Raw genomic sequence first — 26869 nt, 5'->3', positions numbered from 1 at the left:
CTGCAAATTGAATAGCTTCATCCATGTATATTGTTGTGTAGCCTGCAGGTTTGAATTTCTTCATGATTATATTTTGTTGTAGAATATATTCTTCATCATACAGTTTTGAACTTGCTCTAAGAAATTCCCATTTTGGGATTTGATTTTTGACATACCGTTGACATATCTTTTGTAGGCAGTGTTGGCTTGGAGGATAGAGTTAACTCCAGTTGTTGCTCTGTTGGTTTCCAGTTTGTTGTTGTCACTGCAGAATTCTATACCAGGAAACAGGATATTTACTAGGCACCAATGTTCCCTCTAAGCTGTGCGCATGTACGCTTGCCCAGCTTCCTTCTGGGTGCCGCTCAGAAGATTTTTAGCAGCGCACACAGATCATTCTCACCTATTTCAAAAAAGATTTAATAAGGCACAAGCCACAGTAATTACCAGAAATGTTTTTTTCTCTTCCAAATAAGCAACTAGTCTTGATATTCTGCTCATTTGACTTACACTACTATGCAAGGGTGATCCTAAACACCCAAACAGCAAAATACACAAACAAGAGGTAAACAAACTATATGAAAAACTGGCTCCATGCACAGAAGAATCTAACCAAGATATGCCTGCACACGTTAACTGAATAATGTTCCCTCGCCACCCATGACTCCTAAACTTGACTCTACCACACTTTTATCTTATGACTCTAACTTCTGCCCAGAACACATTAAGATACTACCAAACAACCTTGACTCTTCCTCACTTAACTCTGCGAAAGGTTAGCAGACGTGTACCTACATCCACCTGGTTTATGTTGGAATATGAATAACGTTCTCGCGCCAGAATTTCTGTTACTCATTGTGTCTTACCAAAAGCGGCACCAACACTATACAATCAAACTACTAGCTCAAATATCGAATAATGACTGTAAGTAAGAAGGCTACTTGGATGTGTAACGTTATCCCATACTTCCTCTTCTTTGTACATATGTCACGCACATGCTTTGAAGCGGCTCCCTTGCAAGTTAACGCATTAGAAAACTCAAATATTAATTTGCCCTCTAAGGATTTTGAGAAGACAAATGTGATGCTCAGCTACTCCTACTTTAGCATCACTAACATTACCCTATAAGTGAAGAGCAACATTGCAATATCATTTACTTTGCCTACAATGGATAATGGGTATGGATTATGCCTGGGATTACTCGTCCATAGTATCACGGCACAGGATATTCAGACATGAGAATGCTTTTCACACAATCTGCATCATTTCCAAGTGTTCAGAGTTCCTTTGGGAATAGACCTTCACAAACTCGCTGCTATACAAAAATGCTTTCACTGAGCACTGCATAATCCTACACAATGATATATGGGTGGGGTATGCTGCAAACAATCTTGTATGCAATGCAAAATAATTTTGTACATGCAGAGTCATGACATTCTTAGAAATGCACATAATATGTTGAGGCATTAAAGATGCCTTGCATACAAAGTATTGTTGGTCTGCAAATATCCCAGCGAGTGTTTACTGCTACAATCCCTCACTTCTTACAGTGCTCTAGCAACTAGTATTGGAGGCTAGCACAGGGGCCGGTGAAGGGTATGGGTGGAAGCGCACAGGTCATCATTCCTTGTGGGTAATGAACGAAGGAGCACGTTTTAAAAACCAAGTCATACGTTTCGGCAGTACACTGAAAAAAATGTGTTGCTTGTTTGCTAAAGGATAGGAAAGTCCAGTACCCGTCTAGACAACAGCACCTTTTTTCTTTCTATGCTCAGCTGCTGAGGGCTTTTGAATATAACCTTCTGTTCTGTGTGTATCGTCTCTAGAGTATCCCCTTCCATCTTATTTACCTGATAACAAAGAATTACAGAAGAGGGATCCATAGTTTCTAAAGAAGGCACTCATTCAGTTGTATCTCTGATGAATTGATGCTAAACCTCACTAAAGCTCTTGTTTAATTTTGTCTAGGCTGTGGGTCGGAAGGGTCGGCAAGACTATAGACTTTATTATGTGCCCTGTCATTTAACTTCCTATGTCAGGGGTCTAATCAGATTTTGCTCCCTACTTGGGAGTCAAATGATTTTTCAGGGAGTAAAAAAGTAATTAGCTTTGCCAATAGGGATACTTTCTGTATATCAAAAGATGTTCTTCACCATAAAATTCCTCTTGAAATCGGGCATTAATATTAACGTTCCTTCCTATGCCAGTGCTTTACTGGTCACTAATTCGAAAAAATATCAGTGGAGCTTTGTGGGTTGAATCAACGATATGTTCATTGTTTCTCATTTGTGTAAGGCACATTTTCATTTTTTTAGAGGGTAAAACTTGATGGTGTATATGTCTCTTAGCTGTAGGCTGGTGTTATAACTACCCGCAGGAGAACGTAATGTGGATAGTAACAGAGGAACAGGAATTTTTTATCATATTCCGAGGTGCAGTCATTCTGATGTAATTTTCATCCTTAGACATATTATTAGAAGCATGTTCTCCTGGCCCTTGAATTATTTAATTAAAGTGGCACTTGAATCCTATCAGCATGTTTGACACATTTCTTTTAATTGCCATTAATCGATCTGCAAATGTTGTATTCTGTCTGAATTTCTTGACGGCCACATCAGTTATGACAAGAGATATGTGTGTTTTGTATTACACATGAGTGATTATCCAGTGGCATAAAACGTTTCCAAGGTACTGTGGTACATGTTGAAGTCTTGGACTGGTTGATGATTTGTCTGTAAAATCACATATGCCATATTTTATTTTAGCCTGTGTGTTTGGAAAAGGTGTTGCAAGATTTGTCAAGAATTGCAGTTGCTGGTAAGAGGAAATTCCTTTTCAAACTCTTTTTGCGATGGTAGTTCACTAAATACACATGCTCACAAAGTGACTTACCCCAGTCAGTTGCGCCCCTGGAAAATAATGTGCGCACAACAGCCAACCAGTATTTGTATTTATTTATTTATAACGCGCAAACCAGCAGGCCCGGAGGCATCAGGGCGCAAATAGAGAAAAATAATTATAGGGAACATTGCTAGGCACTCACCTCGCAAGTCAAATTTTGGTGTTACTTCAGCATGGATTGTGGTGCCTGTGTGCTTCTCCTGTTTAGTGATATGTGTGCACTAATTGGCCACAACAAATATATTACATATGGCAATCCTAATATTAAGTCTTGTGAAGGGACAGGATTCCCGAATGCCTTTCCGGTAGTAGTATTCTCTACCACAGTTTCATTCTCCCTTAAAGGGACAGGCCCTTCTGAACGACCCCTATGGCAAGACCCTGGCCTCTGGCCATAACATGGGAGGGTAGCCAGGTGATCCCCCAATGCACAAATAGGCCCAGCATAATGCAGTTTGTGGCGGCACCTGGCCCCCTTTGCAACCTCTCATTCACTCGTAGGTTCAGGCAGAAGACTCTACCACATATTACCACCCTTTCTGTCGGCCCTACCGTAGGGCTTTAAAAAATAAATAGGTTTTTGGGTTGGTTATCGTAGGTTTTGAAGCATCTAAGAATTCTTGGGGCCACTCGCAATCTCCCTTGGGTTCTCAGGCCCATCTATCCTCTTCTTCATCTGTATTCCTCTGGTTCTGTTGGTTGGTACAGGGATTTTCCTCGATTCTTGTGAAATCAAGTGTTGAATGTGTGTAGGTTGAGGCCAAGGAGTCCAGGCAGCAAGGCTACCTCTCCTTAGAACTATTGATCATCCGCTGAGAAATGAAGGTGTGCTTTGGGATGTATTTCAAATCACAAATGTCATCCAGACCAAATGGTTCATCAACATCTGAATGTACACGGTCCTAATAAACTGACAATTTCCTGCTTTTGGAGTCCAGTAGGGCTGTTGCTGGTTGCCATTCTAACTTAATGGGAAGGTAGTAGTTCTGTCCTATATACCTCTGCCCAACATATTTCATTTCTGCCTTTTCTTCCTGCTTAAAATTCTCAGCTCCCCCACACACAAGTCATCATGTTCTGGATCAAGCTCCCCGGAACACAATAGCTAGTGCCCGTCGGTTCAACCATTCCAGCGTTATGACAATTTCTTGCGACGTGCTGTAGCTTTGCACAGGCACATTTGGTGGTTTTTCCACAGGGATGGAACTACATTTCTTCACTTCGAGTGTTGCAGGGCATCAGCGCAGTGGGGTCCAATGAGTTCCCCCTTTATGCTGCCTAATGACACTTGCGGAATTACTGCATTTTCCCCATGGCTCCTGTTAGCCTCTGAAGGGACCAGTCTCCATTGTTGTGCCCGCTGGAAGCCTGTGGCAGTCTGGGTGGCTGTTTCCATCAAGGGCTGATGTAACTGCCGAACGGGTCGGTGTAGATATCTTGGAAGGGATTTTAAAACCTACTCTTTGACCAGATGGAACTGAACCTTCTCTAGCCTCAAGCTTGCCAGACGTTTTTCCAACAGAAAGAGTATTCAGTATATTATCTGCCATGCAGTTTCCTGACACAACAGTCTGATCTCTCGTAACTGATGACCATGGTGCTATTTAACAAACCAAATGCTCTCCAAAATTCTGTCCCACAGTGGGTCTAGTCATTAGCATTTAGGACTTCGTAGATGATATGTAGTTTGCCAGTGAGCAGTAGAGCTAGGAACGAGGCCAGAAGGCTTTGTCACACTTAGCAAACTTGGTGATCCACCTGAAGATTGCACTTGGTTACAAGCCCAACTTTTAAGTCTCCTGAAGGAACAGGGTGTCTGAATGCCTTTCCGGTACTGGTATTCTCTCCCCCAGTTTCATTTCCCTTACAGGGCAGACGCTTCTGGAGAACAGATGTGGTGCGCCCCTTATCCTCTGACAATGACATCAGGGGATAGCCAGGCGATCCCCCGGTTCTATATCATTTCAACGCGGGATGTTTTTTCGCAGGTTTCTTGCCGTGGATTTTTCACTGAAAAAACTCATCACATTTTTTATTTTTTATTTTTGGGGGGTCCCCTCGCAAACCCCCATCGACTTTTATTTTTTATATGATCCCGAACACCCACACCCCAAATATATATTATTCCAACCCCCCCCAAAAAAATGGATGAGTTTTTTTTGTGAAAAAATCACACTAAAAAGATAGGCGAAAAAACATCCCGCGATGAAAGGACGTTATACCTGTCTTACTGTTCCCACATTTAGCGCCCCTGCTAGCCTGGCTGCCAGGTCTGTAGATAAGGTGCGACCCCCTCTGTCTCAGATGGTCAAACAGTGTGTTTTCCTGAAACATACCTGGTCATCTGATATTTGCTGCAGGTGGAGGTGAGTCCGATTGATCACTTGCATACGGGTGTACCCATAGTCCTTTATCCGCACTGCACTCCAGTTTCGGGGCTCTGGTACAAAAGGATCCAGTTCCTCTCTGCAGCCCTGTGGAAACAGACATCATAGTTGGCAGACATCACCATACACTGGAAAACAGGAACAGTCTTTAAGCCCAAAACTCATTAACAAGTACACCATCCCCACGTGTTCCATCAGGAATTGTTCTGAGCAATATACAAACATTGAACATGCACACAAAAATACAGTTACAAAAACACGTTTCTGCACTAAAATAACTGAGCGAATACTAGGGCGTGTCAATGATGGAGGGTAGAGTTTCACAGAATGATGGAGGTAAGATTGACTGTTTATTGATAGCACTTGCACTTGGTACATGATCAAAGGCGTGACCATGCTGTTACCCACCAGTACATATTTAATCAACCATGTTAGGATGAAAGGTGGAGATAGTCCCACTTAACAATCTTGATTACTATAGAAGCAGCCCCTATATAGGTCTTGAACAAAAACCTTTACAGAACAGATGGAGACCATATTACACAAAGCTATGCTTGAATTCGCAGAAAAGATTTCTGGTCTAGTGCATGTGCCTACAACGCACTTTCCCATTGTTACATGTAATTGTGTAATTTTATACTGGACTTTATGGTTACTCTGAAGTATTATGCTGTCGATGACAGTTTGGTGAGTCTCAATAGAGCAGAGAGACCCTTTGAATCTGAAGTTGGTATATAGAATCAATTTGGGTCGCAAGGTACATTCCCTCATATACAGAAGCAAGGGAGATTGTATGATGAGCAAGACAATAATGACAAGAGAATACTAACCAAAAAAGTGACAATGGAAAGTGATGGGAGTTCTAGCAGACAGAAGAATGAATTGGTGAATTTAAAAAAATTGAAGAGAGTAGAAAGCAAGTCCTAACATTATCACTTGTAATACACTGCCGTTGGTTCAAATCTAACCAATGTTGGCCAATGTACAGCAAACTACAGTAGACGGCATAGAGAAAGCTAAGACAAGGCAAGATTTTTTGAAGGTTAATGGGAAAGTTAAATATACAGGAGGAACTGGATCTGTAGAAGGGGAAAACAAAAGGAAAAAGGATGATAGCAAGATTACAGGTTGGCAGAAATATTGCAAAGTGGCTGAAAGTAAATAAAATGGTAGCATGAAAGTTACAAGGTAGAAACAGGAAAGTATTAGGAAAGATTGTATTTGTGCACCTTTCCCTACATACATTTCTATGGTTTCTTTTTGCTTGTTCTGAACCCTGTCCTGACTTGGTATAGGTCAGTAAAGGCTTCTGCTTTACTTCCTTTGCCTGTTTTGCTCATTTTCATGGGGAAACTAACTAGCCCTTAAGACTGTCAGTACTGAGAGACTATGGGCCTCATTATAACTTTACTGGTGCAGCAATGACATGCCGGTAATTTTGTTTAGCAGCACATTATCGTACCAGCAAAGTGCAAGGTTGCTGGTGGGCTGGCCGGAATTACCTCCAGCTAGGAGCTGGAGGTAATTACTCCACTCTACTGGCAAAATAGCTGTGTCAGCATTGCCGGCAAATCCCCCCATGGACTCCTATGTGACTCCATGGAATGGGGATTAAGATCCCTTACTGGCACGCGTAATGCAGCGGTAATTCTGCCGGACGAGTGCTGGTAACGGTGTTATCGGTTGCCGTATCCTGGTGGTATTATACCGACAACCTCGTAATGAGGCCCTATGCTTTTATGAATTCTTGTATTGTTATAATTACACACATCACGTTACTGTGTAGTGCAGTTAGGATACTTTGTATCCTAATATCTGTTTATATAATGGCTTTTTGGTTACTTTTAATATGGGCCCAAGACAAGCTGGTGGCAGCTTTGATATGTTTACCATTTTTGTAGGATTTTATTTGTCCACTTTTTTTATTTACCGTGAATGGCTACTACAGGTGGCTAGCACCCTAAAATGGCCCTACCACACAGTTTTTCACTTGTTCTTTGGCCTTATTGTTCTTTGGCCTTCTTCCTGCCTTCTCAGGTCAGGAAATGCTTTATATGAAAATTCCTTTCGCTGGGAAAGCTACTGCTTTCGCAGGCAAAGGAGCTGTGTGGGCTTGTGACCAGAGGAAGGGGCAGGGACTTCCTACTACCACATCCTCTGGGGCCTGAATGTCTGTCGCTGAGCAGATGTGATGAGCAGTGGTTGTCCCTGATTGGACAACCCCTGCCTCTTTGAAGGGCGCACATCCTTACCATTGGTGGGCTTGTGCTTGCTCCCAGTCTGAATCTTGGATAAAAAGAGGGCTCCTGAAACTTTTCATCAGATTATCGTTGCAACCAAGATTTCTATGAAGAAGAGTAGCCAGCTGATGACCCAAAGACAACTCCTGCAGCTGCTCCTCTGTCCTGATCTCAAGAAGGCCTTCGTTGGTTCTTCGACCCATGGACCGGTGGAAACAACCAGTCCCAACACCTGGTTAAGCATCCGTACCTGCTGAGCCTTTGGAAGTGTCCAGGACTGAGCAGCTCTCTCCTGGGCTACCTCGCTGCAGCCGTCGTCGTTCCGAGCAGAGATTTGGAACTTTGCATATATTCTGCTTGTGCCACAAGTCACCTCTTGTTCCATTTTCAGCCATCTCACTTCAAGGGAAACTGTGCAGGGCCTGCTCCTGTTTCCACATGCTGTACAATCGCATGTCACCACCTGACTGTGGTAACTTTCGTGGCATCTAATCTTCTTCATGTCCCTGAGGTGTCCCATGGCTATCTCTCCCACAGAAGTCTTCACTTGCCTTCGTTTGAGTCTTAAATGGGAGCCAATTCCTGTGCACCGCGACAGGCCAAAACTAAATCCTGTGTAACAAAGTATCCTTAATAATTTTCAAAAATAAAAAAAAAAATCTTGAGGTACAAAAAAGACTTGAAAAATACGAAATTTGACTATCATCTGAAAGATAACCAAGTCATGATTAACCTTCTATGCAAAAAAAATTCTAGGGAAATTTGGCCCACACTAAGGAACCCTCTGGGCCGACAACCTACTGTGTTCCATGCTGCGATTTCTGGTAACACATGGATCCAATATTATCCGAGCGAATATTGCTTACCTCAGGGCTTCGTTCAAGAGGATGTACAAGCATTAACTAATCACATGCTCCCTAATAGCCCGTGGGAAAAGGAGGCTATAGAACGGGCGCTCAAGAACCTCAACTACTCCAAAGCAGCAGGGCCGGATGGCCTGCCACCCTGTGTTTTGAAAGATGACCCTCACTTCTGGGCACCTGTCCTGAAGTGTCGTTACAATTCTATATTTCAAACAAGGGGGATTCCACCATCACGGCTTACATCAATAATCATTCCTTTGCATCAGAAAGGCTCATTCGAAATCCCTGCCAACTTTTGACTGATTGCGTTGATAGATGTTGCTGCAAAGGAATTTGCTGCATTAGTACCTGACGATTTAAATCAATTTATTTCCACTAATCATACACTATTTCGATTTCAAACTGGCTTCAGAAAATCAATGGGCACTCAGTTAAATGCTACAATCTTATCTCATATTCTGGCATCCTCCCAACAGTCCAAAAATGGGCCTATCTACATGGCCTTACTTGACCTGTCATCTGCATTTGACAGTGTTATTAGAGTCCTCTTGTGGAAAAAAATGCAACACTTCAATATCCTGGCACATATTATTGCAATTATCGCCCTTTTGCATGATCAAACTAATTATAGAATTCAAATAGATCAGACCGGTTACTAACAGATAAAATTCCAACTGAAATCGGGGTAAAACAAGGGTGCAACCTTGCATCTATCTTGTTCAACCGTTACCTTGCTGATATCAACGCCCTCTGGTGTAATGCTGACACCTTCCCAGTAAAGTTAGGAGATTTGCGACTCAAATGGCTCGCATTTGCGGATGACGTCATTTTATTTGACTGTACACCGTTTGGGTTACAGAAAAAACGTCACTACTTCTCTGCATTTTGTATCCAACATAATCTGGTCACTAACTCTGCAAAATCAAATATCTTAGTATTTGCCAATAAAAAAAAGAGTGCAAAAATTTAAATGGAGCCTAGAAGATAATCCAATTCAGCGCACGATGGGACTGACGTATTTGTGCTACTTCTTGACAAACATCAATTCTCTCAAGAAATGGCATAATTCCATAACCATTAAAACTGCTCCGATATTAGCCCAAATGAGGATCATTTTTCACAAACACTGCAAATTTTCACTGCAACCGTTGATAGACTTCTACTTGTTAAAAGTAGAGGTGACAATTCTACATGGCTTAGATCTCTGTTTGCTTGAAATTGGCGATTATTTAAACAAAATTCAAGGCTCAATTTGGAAGACCATTCTTCGTCTCGCCAAATGTTTGCCCAATTTCATTGTCATCCATCAGCTTGAACTGTTTTCATTGGCTTAATTGCTTCAATGGAGAAGGCTTAGCAACTTCGGCAGAATGTTACATCCCCCACCAAACTCACTGTATGAGGATTTAGCTTTAATGCTTGAAAATGAGTCACCATCCTCAATCCTGCACTTTAACAACCAGATGCGAGCTACACTCTCCATCATAGCCATGCAACCGGAAGACCTTATAGTACGCCCAGCGATTGTAAAGAAAAGAATTACTACAATAACACTGGTCGTGCGCATCTGATCATATTGCCACGTATCAATCATATGGGAAATACGCAAAATTTAGGCACAAACAATTGCCCCGTTTGCCATATTTCATTTCTTTCCCATGCAATCAAGCAAGGAAGGTCTACATGAGATTTAGACTAAACTTAGTCCGTACTAGGGCACAAACAAAATACTGGAAAAATAATAGTGATACCACAAATGATGGACTTTGCCGATTTTGACGCAGTAGACATGAACTGGAAACTTTAAAGCACTTGATTTTATATTGTAGTTTCTTTGAAAGTGATAGGGTATTAACACTGGGCAAATACCTAACTAATGACACCTCCTTCTTTCTTGAACTATTCTGGATATTTTGTATGTGGGGACAAAGTCATTATATATTTTTATCTTTGGTACAATTATTAAGGATAATTGAGGAAATAATTATCGAATTTGAGATGTAAAGGAAATCAAGTGGCATGAAAAATCTGAATATTCAGTATACGATCAAATAGTGTATGAATTGTACGATAGTCACACAACACAATGTTGTTATTAAAAGTTTGCCCTAGAATTGGAAATAGGGCTGTGTTGCTTATTACATGAGCATTTAATACTGTTTTAAATCTGTGTGAAAGTTTTTATTGTATATATTATGAGGCTACTTGTTTTAAAAAATCATTTGATTACATATTGTATAAAAAAAAAGGTTGATGTGCACCAAATCCAAATAAAAAAAGTATCCTTCTGTCTAGACGACTCTCACGGAAGGAACAAGAACAGAATAACAAGCCTGGAACTAAGTCTGGAACATCCAATCGTGGTATTCACAGGGCAGTAATTGTACATGCATGTTGCTTTCTCCCCCTGTCTCCCATAGGGTTACATTGAGTGTAAAGTACTGGCGGTAACTCACTCTGACCTGACCTTTGGCAGTGGAACCTTGGTTAAGGATCCTTCCCTAGGTCAATCCTAGTGTGTTGGATTGAGTTGAGTACTCACCTGAACTTTACTTAGAACATTATCTAACTTTTGAACACTTTCGAAGCACCACTACTGGCCACTACAGTCTTTTGAAAACTTCCCTGAACTGGTGACCTTTGGGCACAAGGCCCCATATCACTTTGGGGTTGGACTTAATAAGATTGAGGGAAATTGTCCAGTGGGATTTCTAAAGAATTCTACCTGTTTTTCTTGCATCTTATTACTCACCTGTATTGCACTGGTAACTGATTCGTATGCATTTCTATTTCTCCTAATTGTCAATGTGTATATATGTTTTACAAGGATTGGTATGTGATTTGTCTATGCTTAGTGTGTCACTAAAGGTCTAATAAATAATTGTATTCTGTATACTTACTATCTTACTTGAATTACTGGTGTTGCTTTGTGTGGACTCATTGTAGCCCTAGACCACTCATACACTTCCTGAGACTAAGCCTTGACTGCTCAGCTACCTTTCTTTGGTTGAGTTTTGGCTAACCTCTCAGTCTTTCCTGTTCGCCATAATAGGGTGACCTCACAAAATCCTCCCACCAGGGCTGATCTTGGAATGCCATCTTAACAGGTACGAAAGTATTTCACATACACAAAATGCACAAGGGATTTTGAACAAACAGTCCATGAGATCATTGAGGGAGCCACTCATTATTATATTTAATATTCATTTTATTGAATGTATAAAGCACTTTCACCAAAGCACTGCACAATTAATAAAAACGGTCCAATAGAAAAAGCAAGAAAGAATCAAGGATGAATTTACAATGTCAATTAAGATGATGCCAAAAGATATGCTTTAATAGCAGAATCGAAAGAGTGCAACAAGGGAGACGAGTGGATAGAGAGGGGTAAAGAGTTCCAGTTTTTGGGGTCCAGTAGCGAAAAAGAACGAAATCAGAAGGGTGTGCAGGGGGATTTTAGGCACAGCCAGAGAGATTGAGAATACAGAGAACGAGTAGGAGAATAAAAGGAAATCAGGGAAGAAGGATGCACAGGAGCCAGCTCATGGGTACATTTAAAGATAACACATAGGAAAATAAATAATAGATGTGATTCAAAAGGAAGGGAACTCAAATAAAGTATATACAGCAAACAGTAGGGTGGTAAAATAGTAAAGGGGGCACAACATAATCTACTGAGTATCCCAGTATCCCATAGAAAAGGGAAAAATAGAGGAAGAAGTCATCCACATGCCTGATAGCATGACATTGGTAGAGTGCAATTTAAGAGCAAATTAAACAGGGAGCACTACGAGTGAAGTAGGAGCACCAACTCTGCCAAAAGCAGGAGATCGGGAACAAAAACTAAGAATGCAAGCTCAAAGTATCCATTAGAAGAGAAGAAGTTAGGAACAGAGAAAAAGACATTGGGCCTCATTACACGGTAGGAGGTAACCACGGCGCTGTTAGCGCCATGGCTATCCCCTACCGCCTTCTGGGAACGGGTAGGCGTTATGGGGACTTACCGGGTCATTCCGACCGTGGAGGACCCGTTAAGTCCCCATGCCAATTACCATTCCCCATTCCCATTCGAGCCCCCATAGGGCTCAATGGGAATGGGGAAGGAGCTAATAACGGCACCGCTATTAGCTGTACTGTTATTAGCTCTGAAGTCCCTCAGCGGGTCCCGTCCTTAACGTGTGGTCTGACCACACGTTAAGGACGGGACCCGCTGAGGGACCTCGTAGTCAGGCGGTAAGGGATTATCGGCACTGGTGCCCTTATCGGGCCCGTAATCCCTTACCGCCTTCCGTGTAATGAGGCCCATTACCTGCTGAAGAGGGAAACTATATTGAATCTATGAAATAAGCATGGCACATCTAAAATTCCAAAAGATGTTGAAGCATAAAGAATTCAAAAGTTCAAGTTCAGAAGTTAAGTAGTGAGGAATAGCTCCACAGAATGAAGTGGGCAGAAGAAGACTTCCAGAGAAGGTGCTTTCCCTTCTTCCAGATTGACCCCACTTTGTGGCCTAAACAGATGCTGTTGCTTTTATCTAATTGAACACTTCACTTGGCCCTGTTTTTCAAAACCATAACTACAAGGGACTGAAGATTGTGCCCTAGAACAGCCTCACACTTAACATTGATTGCTGAGTTGTAATAGCATCTCTTCACCACCCCCAGGACTACCAAGCTGGTGCCACTGAGAGGAAGGTGCCCATTGAGAAAAGTTAATATGAAATGTGGCGTGCTGGAGTAAGGAGTTGGACCAAGGGGTGGCACGTTTACAACGATCTTTATTTAAATAATAATGTAAAGGCCTATCTTCCCCTATCTCCAAAGGGTTTTCCCTACATAACTAAAGAACTTGGGTGCTTATCGTCTGGTGGTTGTCAACTCAAAATGTCCGTCCTCTGTCCAAACTAACCTTTACTAGCCCAACCACTAACAAAAGGACAATAACAAAAATGGCTCCAGGAGAATGCTTATCCAAAATCCAGGTCATTTGTCCTACACAACGGGCCATGTATGCCGGCAGGGTGCTGTCCTGCAGGACCATGGAGTCCTGGGAAGCGGGCACAGCAGTGTGTGATGGTCAGGTCATCGTCGCAGGTCACCAGGACGTTGAGGGAATGGTATTGCTTCTGGTTCCTGTACACCACCTCTTAGGCGTGGTGGGGACAATAGCTCTACATGTGTGCAATCCAATGCTCCAAGCACATTTGGCATGCCTGCAAGCACGTAGAATATGGCCTTGGTGGCATTTACTTGTGCCTGGGTGGTTCAGAGTGCGATGTGCTGGCCCACATGGCGCACAAGGGCCTCCAGTACCTGCACCAGCACTCTGGAGAAGGTAGGCTGTGATATGCCATGCAACTGGCTCACGGAGTGCTGGAACGTGCCTGTGGCATGGAAATGCAGGACCGACATCAGCTTCAACAGCAGTGGGATGGCTGTCCGAATGCCGATCCTGCTCCCAAGGTCGTCCTGGATTAGGTTCACTGGTTGATTTATTGTCTCCCTGTTTAGCTGGTACAAGGTAGGTATCTGGCCACCTGTCAGGGCCCAGGGTGTGGTCCTTGTGCAGGGAATCACAGCATGCCTCTGTCTCACCACTTGTATCCCAGCCAACTTCCTTCTCCTCCTTTTCCTCTCCCTGGCCTCCTGTCACCACTGGTGCTGGTCCAGCTCAATCAGCTGCACTGCAGCGTGCAGCACTTCCATGTCCATTGCAACTACTATGAGTGGCAGCATGTTTGTGTTGGGGGAGTGTTCTGGGTGTGGGTGTGGGCCTTTTGTTCTATTCCTGGGTGTATTGGGTGCACCTGGGAGGTTTTGGTGCACCTGTGGCCTCATTTGCCCCACCTGGGCCCATTTACTGGCCGGTCCGCGGTGAAGGTGTTTCCGGCATGGATTTTCCAGTGGATCCATGCTCGTAATGTGTTTGTGTTTCTGTGATGCCAGTGTTACCGGAAGGTGCCTAGGGAGTGGCTGCTGTTACCGTTGCCCGTGTTACCGGCGCCATTGCCACAGTTTGTGGTCTTACCGGTACCAGTGTTTTCGGTGACATGACTCTAAATAAGCTGGTCTGGTAATAGTGCCGGTGTACAGTGCTGACTTGTAATGAGCCCAAAAGTCCTTTATCCTGGATATCTGTGGCAAACGGCATTTCGGGCAGATACCCCAATTAGCTCATGTTGGATACTTGCTGGTTCTACTTGGCGATTCTGCTCTTTTCTCTAACAATTCTATTGTTAGCAGAGGTGAGGCAGGCACATCCTTTAGTAAAGGTCACAAACAGATTATACGTGGACAGGGAGGATCAAGACTTTTTAAGGTCCATAACCATGGCCAATCTATTTGGAACACTGTGCATAAGCTGGAAGATTACTTGACATGGGTCACTGACCTTGCCACAAGAAAATGATTCGGAGCATTGTACACTGAGGGCAGGAGAGATTTCTGGGGCTCTATATCACAAATTCTAGGGAAACCTCAACAACCTTAATGCAGAGAAGGTGGGGCTAGAGGCTGTTAATGATATACACACACAATGTCAGTGTTCTGTGAAAACTCCTTTGCACGGTGGAGCGCCATGTCTTCTTATGGCAAGCCCTACACTAATTATCCTTCTATGGTTGAATGGAATGTATTTGCCCTCCAAAAGCAGATAGTGTTTACTATTTTGCAGCTAGGTCATTTTTCCCGAGACCCCATTTTCTGCTCTGGTTATGCTCTCCCCCTTTATTGTTCAGGACAGGTTTCATGTCACCCCGTCCTCCCATTGCATGGGGAATGCTCCTGTGACCCACGTTTATTTTTATTTAAAAATAACATAGGATCCAAAATCCTTTACCGGGGCAACATTTCTGCAGTCAATTGACCCACTTCGCCAAAAGCATGTGCAGTGCCCTTCTAAAATCTTGAGCAGATAACTGCAATATATATATATACAATCAATTTTGGGCAAGTTAAACAATGATGCAGAAAAGATCAGGGCCAGACAAAACTCAAGTCTGACAGGATCCAGCAGAATATTTCAGGATACATACATGATAATATCAGACTTGAAGAAATGGTCTGGCCATGACGGAGTGTAGGCGTTCACAATCCGAAAGAATATGTTCACATTCACTTGTTTCTGACAGTTGTGAGGAATCTGAGGGCATCCTCACGTATCTTCCTCCTAAATCCCCTTCCAGGTGGCCAGGGAAAGGCCATCACTTTTGGATCCCGACCCTGGGGGTGGATAGGCGAAGGAGGATCACCTAAGGGGGGATACTTGGGGAGGGCAGAAGAGGTACCCTCAGATGAGACGCAGTATTCCCCATTTCCCTTTTCTCACAAACTCTCCATTCCCCAATCCTTTGTAGGCTATTGTAAATCCTCTCCGCATTTCCCAAACACTTACACCAAAATGTAAATTGTAAAATAAAATGTCTTCTCTCTTTCTATGCCCCCTCTCGCTCTCTAAGCTCCGCTGATCACTTTTTACTCTCTGTCCCCCCTCCCTGTGCCTCCTCTCGTTTCCGCTCCTTCCAACTCCTTGCCTCCTTACATTGGAGCTTGCTCCCTTTCTCTATCCGCTCTATCTCCACCTATTCCTCCTTCCGTTCCTCCTTAAAAAACACTCCTTCTTCATCCCCCTCCCTGACTCTTCTCCCCTTCCTCCTCTTCTTTCTCCTCCCCACTCCACCTTCCTGTTCCTTTATCGCTTCCTGTCTCCCCCCTTTGACTTCCACCCTCCCTTCTACTCCCTATACTCCCTCTCCTCTTTCCCTTTCTTCCTTCCCATACCTCTCCTCTTCTCTTCCAAATTGTTCTACATGCTGTTTTTCTGGTTTGAATCATGTTTATTTTATTGCTTCTGTGTTCCATGTTTAATGTATTTTGGTTGTTATGCTGTAAAGCGTTTTGGTGTAAAGCGCTATATAAATAATAAAATACAAATACAAAATGAAACACCACTTTAGTACTGGGACGAGGAAGAGGACTCCAAAGAAACACCATTTTGAAAGCCAGGCATGTCCCACTGGTTCCATGTAATAATATCCCCGCAGAAATGTCCCCTGACAAAAAAGCTGTTGTTTTTTGCGGAGACATTATTACATTGAACATGCAGAGGACACCACCGCAACCCGTTTTTTAAAAATCCTATTTTTTATGGGTGCAGGTGACATCCCCGCAACCCATCCCCATACAAAATGTCCCCATATATAATGTTGCCAATGGCTTTCCCTGGCAACATTATGTATGGGGACATTATTACCTGATACCGTCCTACTAACAGGCCTAAATGGAGTCAGGCAATTGGCAATCAGGACTTTCACCTGCAACCTGTTAACCTATTCCAAGAGTATAAAGGCTGGAGACAAAGAAACAGGAAGATAGAGCGACAAGTCACAGAGGGGAGCCGTTACATGCAGAGAGGCGGAGATGACACCGAGAGACCAGAGATCTGGGTGAGAAATTGCTCCAACTGGTATGGTGTGGGAGGGAAGACTTACAGTAGCAGCTGCAAGGCAATTCCAGAGGACGGGAGAAGGAACCGTCCTATTCCCCAAAGCGAACTGTGCTCGTTCTCCCGTGACACTGCTGGCCAATGGGAGTGTCTCAGGGGTAGGAAAGCAAGCCACTGGGAAGCCGTGCTGGGACCAGCGAGAAGGGCTGGGTGCTTCCCTAAGGCTACCGGTAATCGTGAAACAAGGAAACAGGATGAAAAGTGAACCACAAGCATTAAAGACATGAGTGAAGGTAACTTTATGTCAGCGCAGTATTTGAAAGGAAGCTTTGAATGAACTATGCCGTGATTTGAAAGAAAGAAGCATTGAAGTGGTCGCGTGCTGAGTCAATTGAACTGAGCATTTTTCGAAAGTCTTCAACAAAGGACGGAAACAATTTCATTGTTCATGAAAGGTTGAAGTTGTTGCGTATTAAAATTTCAACAAGAGAAATAAAGCAGTACGGAAGCGTGAGTGAATCGTGTGCAACCAGGTAGAAAGCATGATGATGTTGAAAGTAAAAACCCAGAGGAATTGAAGCATATTCCTGAAACATGAGCAAGGTGAAAAGTGAGTAAAACGTACAAATACGAGAAAGAAGTGAAAAACAGACTATTTATGTTGATAAATAAGGAATGGCAAAATAAAGGTGGAACTTCAGTTTCACAACCCAGAGAGGGTGGAGTGTGCGGTCCAAAACTCCGCATAGACTGAATGTTCTAGGAAGAAACTAAAAGTTAGCAAAACTCATTGAAACCTAGATGAAAAGAAAGCTGAGAATGTGTTTCAAGCCTGGGGAAGGGAACCCCGAGAGCATTGGAGGGACACTTGTGTTGAACTGCGCAAAAGGAGCACATGGGAAAAACATTGTTGAAAAGCGATATGAATCTTGGGGAAGGGAACCCTAAGAGACATTGGGGGTCATTTCGAGGTTGGAGGTAAGGAATTACCGGCACCGGTAATCCCTTACTTCCGTATTCCGTGGTCCCTTTGCGGATCCTTCCTTACCTCCTGCTTTTAGCAGGAGTAAAGTACGGGACCTGCAAAGATACTTCGGAGGTAATTACGGTACCATAATTTACGGTGCCGTAATTACCTCCTTCCCCATTCCCATTGAGCCCTATGGGGCAGAAATAGGAATGGGGAAAGGCAAAAGGTGAATGGGGAATTACTGGTCCCTTCAACCCTGGAATGGACCGGTAATTACTACATTCACCATGCCGGATTTGGGACAGTTTCGAAGGCAACCATGGAGCTAATTACTCCATGGTTAGCTCCAAACCCGGAATGAGGCCCAATGTCTCGTTGAAACTTTGAACTTTCCTAATCCTGACTTATCTAAGACTGAACGCGGAGCGGGCTGAAGCTCAGCATATATGTTTTGGAAACCTCTGCAAAACCAGGGGAAGGGACCCCCGAGAGTCTGCTTACTAGAAGTGTAAAAGACTATGAAGAAAGAGCCTAAAGAAAGGGCAAGGGAAACCCCTTGATGCACAACTTGAAGTATACTGAATGCCTGAAACTTGAACATTCACTAAGGAATGGAACTTTTGTTTTGAACACTATTTTGTTTATGAATGAACCAACATCCCTACACCCATTTTGTACAAGTAAAGTGAGGGCAAGTGCAGGTTTTGGATACAGACAGATTTGCTTTAGACATCCTGACACTGGACTTTCCTTAGTTTCTTTTTAGGTAGGGATTTCCCATCTTAGAATAGGGCCAGATAGGTATTCCTCCCAAACCTTTACAAACATATAATACAAGTTTATAGCCCACGCTATACATAACTTGTCTGTGTCTTTACTCATGGTACCTCACAGAGTCCATATAGTAGGTTTTTAATAAATCTTGGTAGCAAGAGGCAAGTCAAGCTGAGCTGTGTCTGATTTGACATGCAAAGTAGAGTCTAGGGAAGCTAGAGAAGAAAGCAGGATGAGAACTAGGTAATTCTGTTAAGTGAAACGAAAGAGATGCACAGGACCGTTAAGGTGATGGCTTCGCATCTCAGTATCACCGTGTCCTGGGCAAATAAGAACAGATGAGGATAGCAGACACATACACTTTGAAGAGGGTTTACCAGTGGAAGAGCTCTACATCATGGCCAAGTGCAATGCATCTTAGCATAGCTGTGGGCGAGCAGCACAATGGTAGCAGGGGAAATTCTTGTGGGATCTACTCCGGGGATGAGGCTTGAAGTTCACCAGAGCTGTAGGTGAGGCCACTAAGGAAATTAGTTTGAGTTAAGGTGAGTGGGAAAAGGGGGCTGCTAGGAAATACCATGCCAGTGTAGAGTAATTCCTGGGGCATACAGTGGGTTGGTTAGGTGTAGTAGATCGTGTTTCAATGGGTTATAAACAGTAATGCATGATTAAGCTGTGAGAGGAGGAGAGGGGGTTGTGGTTCGAGAAGGGCAGCGCAACGCATTTAGATGTGCATATGCAAGTATGGAATCTCATGCCCCTCCCAAATGCACTTACAAATCCATGTGACCTAACAATCATCTTTTTGGAGTTGTGGCTTCTAGAACAGGAGGCATTATTCAAGGAAAGGCCTCAGAAATGATAACAACATGGAGGAAAAATATAAATTTACATTTCTAACTTTAGCTTGGGAATCAGAAATATGATAAGACTAAAGGGTAAAGTTTTGCTCCAACTACTGACAAAGCTATTGACAACATTCTTCTATAGAAAATCCTCACAGAATAAAACATCCAATGCTTCTTATAGGTACCGTGAGGGGTCAAAAAGTAAGACTCGGACACAGTGGCATTTTTGGTGTTTATCAAAGACTTTTATTATCAAAAGAAAATGGAAAAAGAGGGGTTGGGGAAATCATACCTATGCCAGACTCTAAGAGGGGTTTCCCTGCCTCAACAAAACTAAGGAATTACTTTGTCAGGATGTATAAAGCAGAAAACGTTCTCTGTCCTGTGTCCAAAATCCTAAGCTGACCCTCACACACTAAACTCAATATACTGTGAAATGGGGAATAAAGTCCCAAATATAAAGTCCCTAAGGTGCAGAAAAGTAAAAATGGATAAAGTTCCACAAGAGAAGGGCCTTACCTTCCCCTAGAGTCTTTCTGGTCATTTAAAGTGTCACTTCTCATATAGTCCACAATCCCAAAGAGGATTTATTTTTTATTTTGAGTCATATATAGCACACAAAACCCTGAAGTATCTAGGTTCTTTGTGTCTCTTCCCTTGAGTTTTCTCCATTTAGACAACACTTTACAGTTCTTTCTCTGGACCCGATGCCTTTTTTAGAAAGGGGTATGGTTCTTCCCTTTTGGTCCACAATTTAAAAAGGGGATGGGGGTTTGACCTTTTTTCTCAGTACTTCCTGGTGGTCTCTGCACCGTTTCTCCGATCCCTGGTTTACTCTCCTGCCAGGGTTTTATTTTTGCTACTTGCGTGCGAGTTCCAGACTCACTGAGGGCCTGGTTTACTCTACTGCCCTTGTGTGGGTTTTTGCTATTTTCTATTGGCACCCAGCATCCACCTGGAAGTGCCCCGGTATCCCAATCTCCTTCTCTGGGCTTGCCAGTTTTCTCTAGCAGCTTCGGCATCCCTCGCGTTTCACTGTTTCCTCTGCTGTCCGTCTGCGGCCTGGCAGCGCGTCTCATCGACTTCTCAGTTCCCGCCAGCCTTCTCCTTCAATCCGCAGCTCCTGCTATTCGGGATGCGAGCGCGGCAAACAATATTCCGCCTGACTTCCTTGGATGCCGTCCTCGCCAGCTTCTTTGCTCCGTCTGCAGCTCGCTTTCCTCCAGGGTCCCAACCAGCGTGGGGGAAGGCTGACTCTCTCGTTCTGTTCAGGTGTTCCATATTTGAATATCCCGGGATCTGTTAACATCTTCCAACGACTAAAACGCGGCATTAGCTTGCCGCTTCTAGTAATCTTCTTCACTCCATCCCTCTTCCTTGTCTCAGTTTTATAAACAGGGGGCAGGGGGTGTACATAAGTCCCAGTACGTGTTGTTTCAGTGTTATTAAAGGGGGAGGGATGTACAAAAGGTTGGTGTTCAGTAAATAGTGGAGATTCTATATCCACTTCACAATATTCCATACAAGAATGGGGGAAAAGTAAATGGGTGTTACCAAGGAGTGCAGGTAAAGACCTGTTCTGACCCAGCGGGCTCACTTCACCTCCCAGAGGGTTGTTCTCCCCATGTGGACCTCCCACAGACAGCCACCCCCAGGGTCAGAGTCAGGTAGCTTCTACCTTTGCTGGGCCATATTAGGGGAGCTTTCCCCTGGGGAAGTAGTGATGAGCTTGCCAGATTTGTCACAGTACATTAATATAAAGTAAATAGGTATGTGAAGGAAGTCACAGTCTTAGTTGACTTTGGTGCTGGTGGGAAACCAGGAACACTGAAGGGGAATGTTTTGTTGCCCTAATCACCAAATCACTTTACCATTTCTCTTACTCCCCTATCCCTCCGCCAACCTGCTTCGTGGAGCGCCAAACCACTCCTATCTAGGTGATATTCAGGCAGACATTCACCTTCCCCAGCGCCTACTCCTACCTTGGGGGATCTGGAGAGGCCTACACCCTACTTGATTCGACGACTACACTCAAGCACATTCCCAACCCCTACCACTTTTCTCAAAGACAAAACGAGGGACGCCAATATTTCATACCTCCACAGCTTGCAGCCCAACACACCCTCCGCCACTACACATCCTACAACCTCATTCACCTTTATTAACCCGAATTCCCCAATCTGCATTCTCCTCAATGTGCGATCCTTGCCCAAATACAAATTTGAGATTCACGACTTCATCTTCGACAATGAACCATCTCTTCTCTTTCTTACGGAGACATGGCACAAAGAAGAACATTATCCTGCCAAAATGTAGCAATCCCCACATGCTACAAAATAATACCAAAGAACAGAGGCAAAAGAGCTGGTGGAATTGCTCTAATTTTCAAGGCTTCATTACCTATTTAATTTTCCCCCAGAACTCACTGCCTCCTATGTGTATTTACGTTCCTTAAATGGACCAGCTCATCCTTCTTTTCCATCTCCTTCCTTCTCATAAACAGACCCGCAGGCTACAAAGCTAAATTCAGAGTCAAACTCTCGTTGGACACCACAATGCATGCTTTTTAGGCTACTTTAACATCTGGCTAGATTTACCCTCAAAAAGGGCCTGCGAGACACTTATCCCAATCCTGGAAGGATTAGACTTTCATATTCTAAGCTATAAGGCAGCACATATAGCCGGTCACATGCTAGATGACATTACTCTCCCCTCTAATCTTCTAAGTGCTTTGCCACCTTTGGAGATTCCATTGGTTGATAACTCAGCACTATTCCTCTCTGTGCTTTTGCTAGTAAGACCAGATCCTTCTACGTCAGATACATACGTCCTCCTTAAAAGGAAACAACCATGTAAACAAACTTATCCCATTACTGAAGGAAACTACCTGCAGCCTCTCCACTATCCCAAACCAAAAGCCTTTAATAATTGGCTTTCCAAAGTACTTTCCAAATGCAATTGCTCCCCTGAAATGAGGCAAAAAACCAAAGCTACTTAATATGCCACGTAGGCTCTCCGATCATCGAAAAAAACTATAGCAGGCAAACAGTTCACTGGTCTACATCTGGACACATAATCACAGACCGACCAACAAACTAGCTTACCTTACACACAGAGGTGACTATCACTCAGAGACATGAAAAGCTGAATCAAAATATAACTCTTAAAGACTCCTCAATGCCACAATTTCACAAAGGGAGGTTTTAAAAATTATTTTTGAATTCAGATCTGCCATTGCCTAATCAAACAATGTATCCTCCTACCCGGATTTGTAACTCAATTTTAACCGCTTTCACATGCTAGATTCCAAAATTCAAGAAAAGAAAATTACATTTGTTTCACTACCATCCCTCATCTTTTGCCCTCCTCCCACTCACAACCTCTGCCGAACAGTGTATTCCTCTCCTTCTCGCCCCTCTCAACAGCAGAGTTGCATTCCCTTATTACAAAGAGTTCTACTTCAGGCTCTCCAGCTGACCCCAGCCCACCTTCCCGGATCAAATTACTTCTCAGTGCCTGTCAACTGACTAGAGTTGCCAGAACTCTTATAGACTATTCCTTCACTACAGGGATAGCGCTCCCAGATTTTAAAGTAGCTTATTGCAAACCTTTAAAGAAAAAATCAGAACTCAATCAGGACTACTAACTCCTGAGTCATTGTAAACTACTGCTTTTTAGATAAATTGGCAGATTAAGTCATCTATAACCAGCTTGTGACTTTAGTTGAAGATCAAGATATTTTAGACGCAGTGCAAGCTGGCTTCAGACCTTGTCTCAGTACATAAGCTGTTCTTCACATCTGGGATGAGCTGAAAGTTAACAGAGAACTGAAATAAGGCCTTCACAACATATATTCAGCATTTCACCTGTTTGACGATAGCATTCGCTGTCAATGCCTATTGGAATGCAGTATTAGAGAGAGAGAGCCCTCAACTGGTTAAGCTCCTTTCTAACCGTCCGATTACAATGCATCTACATGGACCTTCTGGTGCATCCCTAGGTTCCTCACTCTCCCCATTACCCTACAATCTCTACCTCTGCCACATCACAGCCCCACCTTCCTAATGTCACTTAATCTTTCCTGCTGCAATTATGCAGACAACACACAACTCATCCTTAAAATGCAGTGCAATTTGACTTCCTTGTTTGATATCTCAGAATGCATTAAAATAATTAACACTTCAATGGCACATAACCATCTCTTACAGAATCCAGAAAAGGAAGAAATCCTTAGGACCACTTTTCCTAAAAGGAATAGATGTATCCATTCTAGCTTTAACAGACTCTCAGATTGTCAAAAACCGAGGAGGGATCTTGGCACTAACCTTTCCCCAGAACCTCAAATCACAAGTCGAAAAGATTTTACACACCTGAAAGCCCTTAGAAAGATCCTCCTGTTTCTAGACTTTCCCCAAAAATGCAGAGCCATATTATCAAAAGTAATCTCTACATTAGACTATGTGAATAGCCCATTCCTAGGTTCCCCAGCATACCTCATTGCAAGATTCCAGAGAGTCCAGAATGCAACCACACGGATCTTACAACACCTGTGCTACAGATATACATCTCACAAACACTTCAGTCTCTGCAATGGCTACCTGTAGGCGGGAGAATCGCTTTTAAAACACTGTGCATAACTCTAAAAACACAAAGGCCCCAAATTCATCCAATCAAAACTGAACAGATACATTCCTAAACTAAACCTCCAATCAGCCACTCTCATGACATTCATAGTGCCTACATATTCAAAGAAGAAATTGTGAGGATCCTTCTTTTCCACTCTCGCACTTCAACTTTGGAACACTCACCCCAAAGATATTAGAAACATTCACTAGTTCCCTAAATTTATTTTAAAAAAGCCAGTACATCACGACTGTTCCCCTATTAATAGTTTTTGGCCAATCTCCAGACTACCTCATCTCCCAGACAGTGGACTAACTATCCACCGGGATGTCTGCCCTCACAGTCAGCTTGTATATTGCATTTATTTACTGCAAATAAAAATCCTCGTACTTTAAGTCTACACCAATGACAAGCCTTCTCCCTCACAGCTTTCCCTACTCATGTCTGTTTTATGGTAGTTCTTTTGTTGATGTTTTTTTTTTTACACAGCATGTGTGTACACGGATATACTACTATTTCACAAAATTATTACAATTCTGCTTGCTCTCTAGTTTCTACAATTCCGTATTTGATGAAGGATTACCTTACCAGATTTCCCTACAACACTTCTGCTTTACGCCTATCCTTCATGATACTCTATATACATGGTAATGATTTTAATCCAAAGAAATGTATAGGCACTCTACCGTCTACGTTGGGCCTCATTACAACAAGGGCAGCCGTGGAATGAACGGAGCCGGTAAGGGACTGGCACCGTTCATTCCGGGCCGCCACATTACGAGGTCTGCAGCGGGTCCCGCTCTGGATGCCAACCCAGACCATACGTGCAGAGCAGGACCCGCTAGCAGTCCAGGATGCTAACAACGGGCCCGTCATTAACAGGCCCGTTGTTAGCATCCTCCCCATTCCCATTGAGCCCTGTGGGGGCTCAAATGGGAAAGGGGATGTACCGGTCCGGGTCCCGAGAATGGGAATTACCGGGTCCGCTAAAGTCGGCATGACCCGGTAATTCCCTATTTTTTCGGACCCGGACCAAGTACCCACTTTGGGGGTAGCCATGCTGCTAAAAACGGCATGGCTACCTCCAAACTCCTAATAAGGCCCATTGTCTCTTAATTGCTTAAGTAACTGACTTTCACCCTTAAGTAATGTCATTTCGACAACTGACGCCTGGACCCCCAGTCTCTGAAGGATAAAAAAAGAAAACAAGGACTATGTCCTTTAAGAATAGAGACTTTTTATATTATTCTTTTTATTTCTCAGACCTGAGACCTCTTCATTTTGGCTCAGGGTGGGAATGCCTGACAACATTGAGTAGGCTGTTGGTCACGTGACCCGTCCCTGCCACTCAGTTGCTCCGCCCACCATCAGTTTTGGCACCTTCTCAGCCTCTACTTAAGGACTTTAGGCCTGCTTCCGCTATCCTGCATTTCGGCTACAAAGCAGTTGCTATTACTGCTACCTGCCAAAAGACAACACCATATGTCTCTTCCCTCCACAGTCCATCCCCACTCTCACTAAGGTTCGAATGACCAGTTGCTCGCGCTGCAGAGAGATCGCTGACCTCATCTCGTACAGCAATCTTGATACCCTGGTCATTATTGAAATATGGTTTACCCCATCCTCCCCCCATGTTTTCACACCCTCATACCCCAAGCCTACTGCATCCAACATACCGACCGGCCAGGCAGGGCAGGAGGCGGAGTCGCAATCATCCACAGGAGCGATTGGCCATGAGCCGCCATCATCCCCTATCCCAGAAGGGCATCTTTTTAATCACTGCCAGGTCCTTTTTCCACAAGAAATACATCGTCTTCCACCTCATCGCAGGAGTGACTCTTTCATTGCTGACATTTCAAACGTACTCTCCTCTATCAAATTAGCATACTTTGGCAGGTCAGAAGAAGGACACATACTCTGATTTTCCATCTCACTGATGTTTATTAAATAAAAAGGGTAAACTCCTATCTTTCCCTATGCTAAGAGTTTTCCCTACCTAACCAAACTAAGGTGCTCGTCTGTGAGAGTCCACATTAAGATCAGTCCACTGTCCAAACTAACCTAATCTAACCTTACCAGTATTAGAATGACAAAAGCACAGGAGAATGACTCTGTTCTCCTGCGAGCTGGTTCTTCACCAAGTTCTGTTCAATAAAGTATCCTTAGGTAGTTCTTGGGAACTACTTTTATTAAGTCATGCAGGTCTGATACTGGGCTCTTTAAGATCTCAACCATCTCTTTCACTTGATTACTTTTTCGTTCCTTGTTCTCTTCTTGCCTTATTCTATTGGTGTTTATCCTTTTCCTTTAATAGGCTAACTTTATCCAGCATTATCCAGCATTGAGAACTTTTCCCTTGACCTCTGGGTTTCTTAATCTGTACTTTACAGTCTTTAGTTTCACTTAGGGTTTGGCCTTTGTTTTCAATCTCAATCTGCTCTTTCGGTTTTCTCCTCATACAGAGTCTCCTGCCCTGTAATATCTCAGGAGTTTCTCCTAGATCTCCTTGAGTATAAACCTTTCAGTAAGAATTATCATTCCATGCTAAGGCTTTATTTCAACTGGACGAGTATGAATGTTCCAGTAATGTTTCTCTTTCACTTTATTTAGTATCAATTCTTTCTCTTCATTCTGTTTCAAGGTTCTTTCCCCATTCAATGTCAACTATTTGGGGCTCATTATTACTTTGACAGTGTGGAATGAACGTGCCGGAATTACCTTATACCGACACGTTTCTGCACCGACAAAGTACTAGTTTGCCAGTGGGGCACCTGATTTACCTTCAGCTAGGAACTGGAGGTAAGTCAGGTGCCTTACCGGCAATTAGTATCCGGCGAAGGTG

General features: G+C 43.3%; 2 protein-coding genes across 7 annotated transcripts in view; one reads left to right on the top strand and one right to left on the bottom strand.

Moving 5' to 3' along the window:
• The window catches only part of LOC138566665 (uncharacterized), a 508561-nt gene that overhangs the window by 184839 nt on the left and 296853 nt on the right, over positions 1-26869 (top strand). The window contains exon 5 of one of the 2 annotated variants that reach the window (XR_011301986.1): positions 10666-11230. The exons of the other annotated variant lie outside the window; for it this stretch is intronic. The gene's annotated coding sequence lies outside the window, so the exon portion shown is untranslated. Of the gene's footprint in view, positions 1-10665; positions 11231-26869 lie in introns of those variants that run through there. 2 annotated transcript variants of the gene reach the window in all.
• ACP7 (acid phosphatase 7, tartrate resistant (putative)) overlaps positions 1-26869 on the bottom strand; it is a 282088-nt gene that overhangs the window by 58062 nt on the left and 197157 nt on the right. For 2 of the 5 annotated variants that reach the window (XM_069644229.1, XM_069644233.1), the window contains 2 exons: positions 5217-5354; positions 102-254 (listed from right to left, as the gene is read on the bottom strand). In XM_069644229.1, the coding sequence (XP_069500330.1) occupies positions 117-254; positions 5217-5354 (276 nt within the window). In that variant the 3' untranslated portion in view covers positions 102-116. Of the gene's footprint in view, positions 1-101; positions 255-308; positions 383-5216; positions 5355-26869 lie in introns of those variants that run through there. The other 3 variants (XM_069644232.1, XM_069644230.1, XM_069644231.1) reach the window with 2 other exon arrangements.

Source organism: Ambystoma mexicanum, chromosome 2p (genome assembly GCF_040938575.1).
Source record: "Ambystoma mexicanum isolate Mex_15411 chromosome 2p, UKY_AmexF1_1, whole genome shotgun sequence".
Taxonomy (NCBI): domain Eukaryota; kingdom Metazoa; phylum Chordata; class Amphibia; order Caudata; family Ambystomatidae; genus Ambystoma; species Ambystoma mexicanum.
This window is presented reverse-complemented; position numbering and strand designations above follow the sequence as displayed.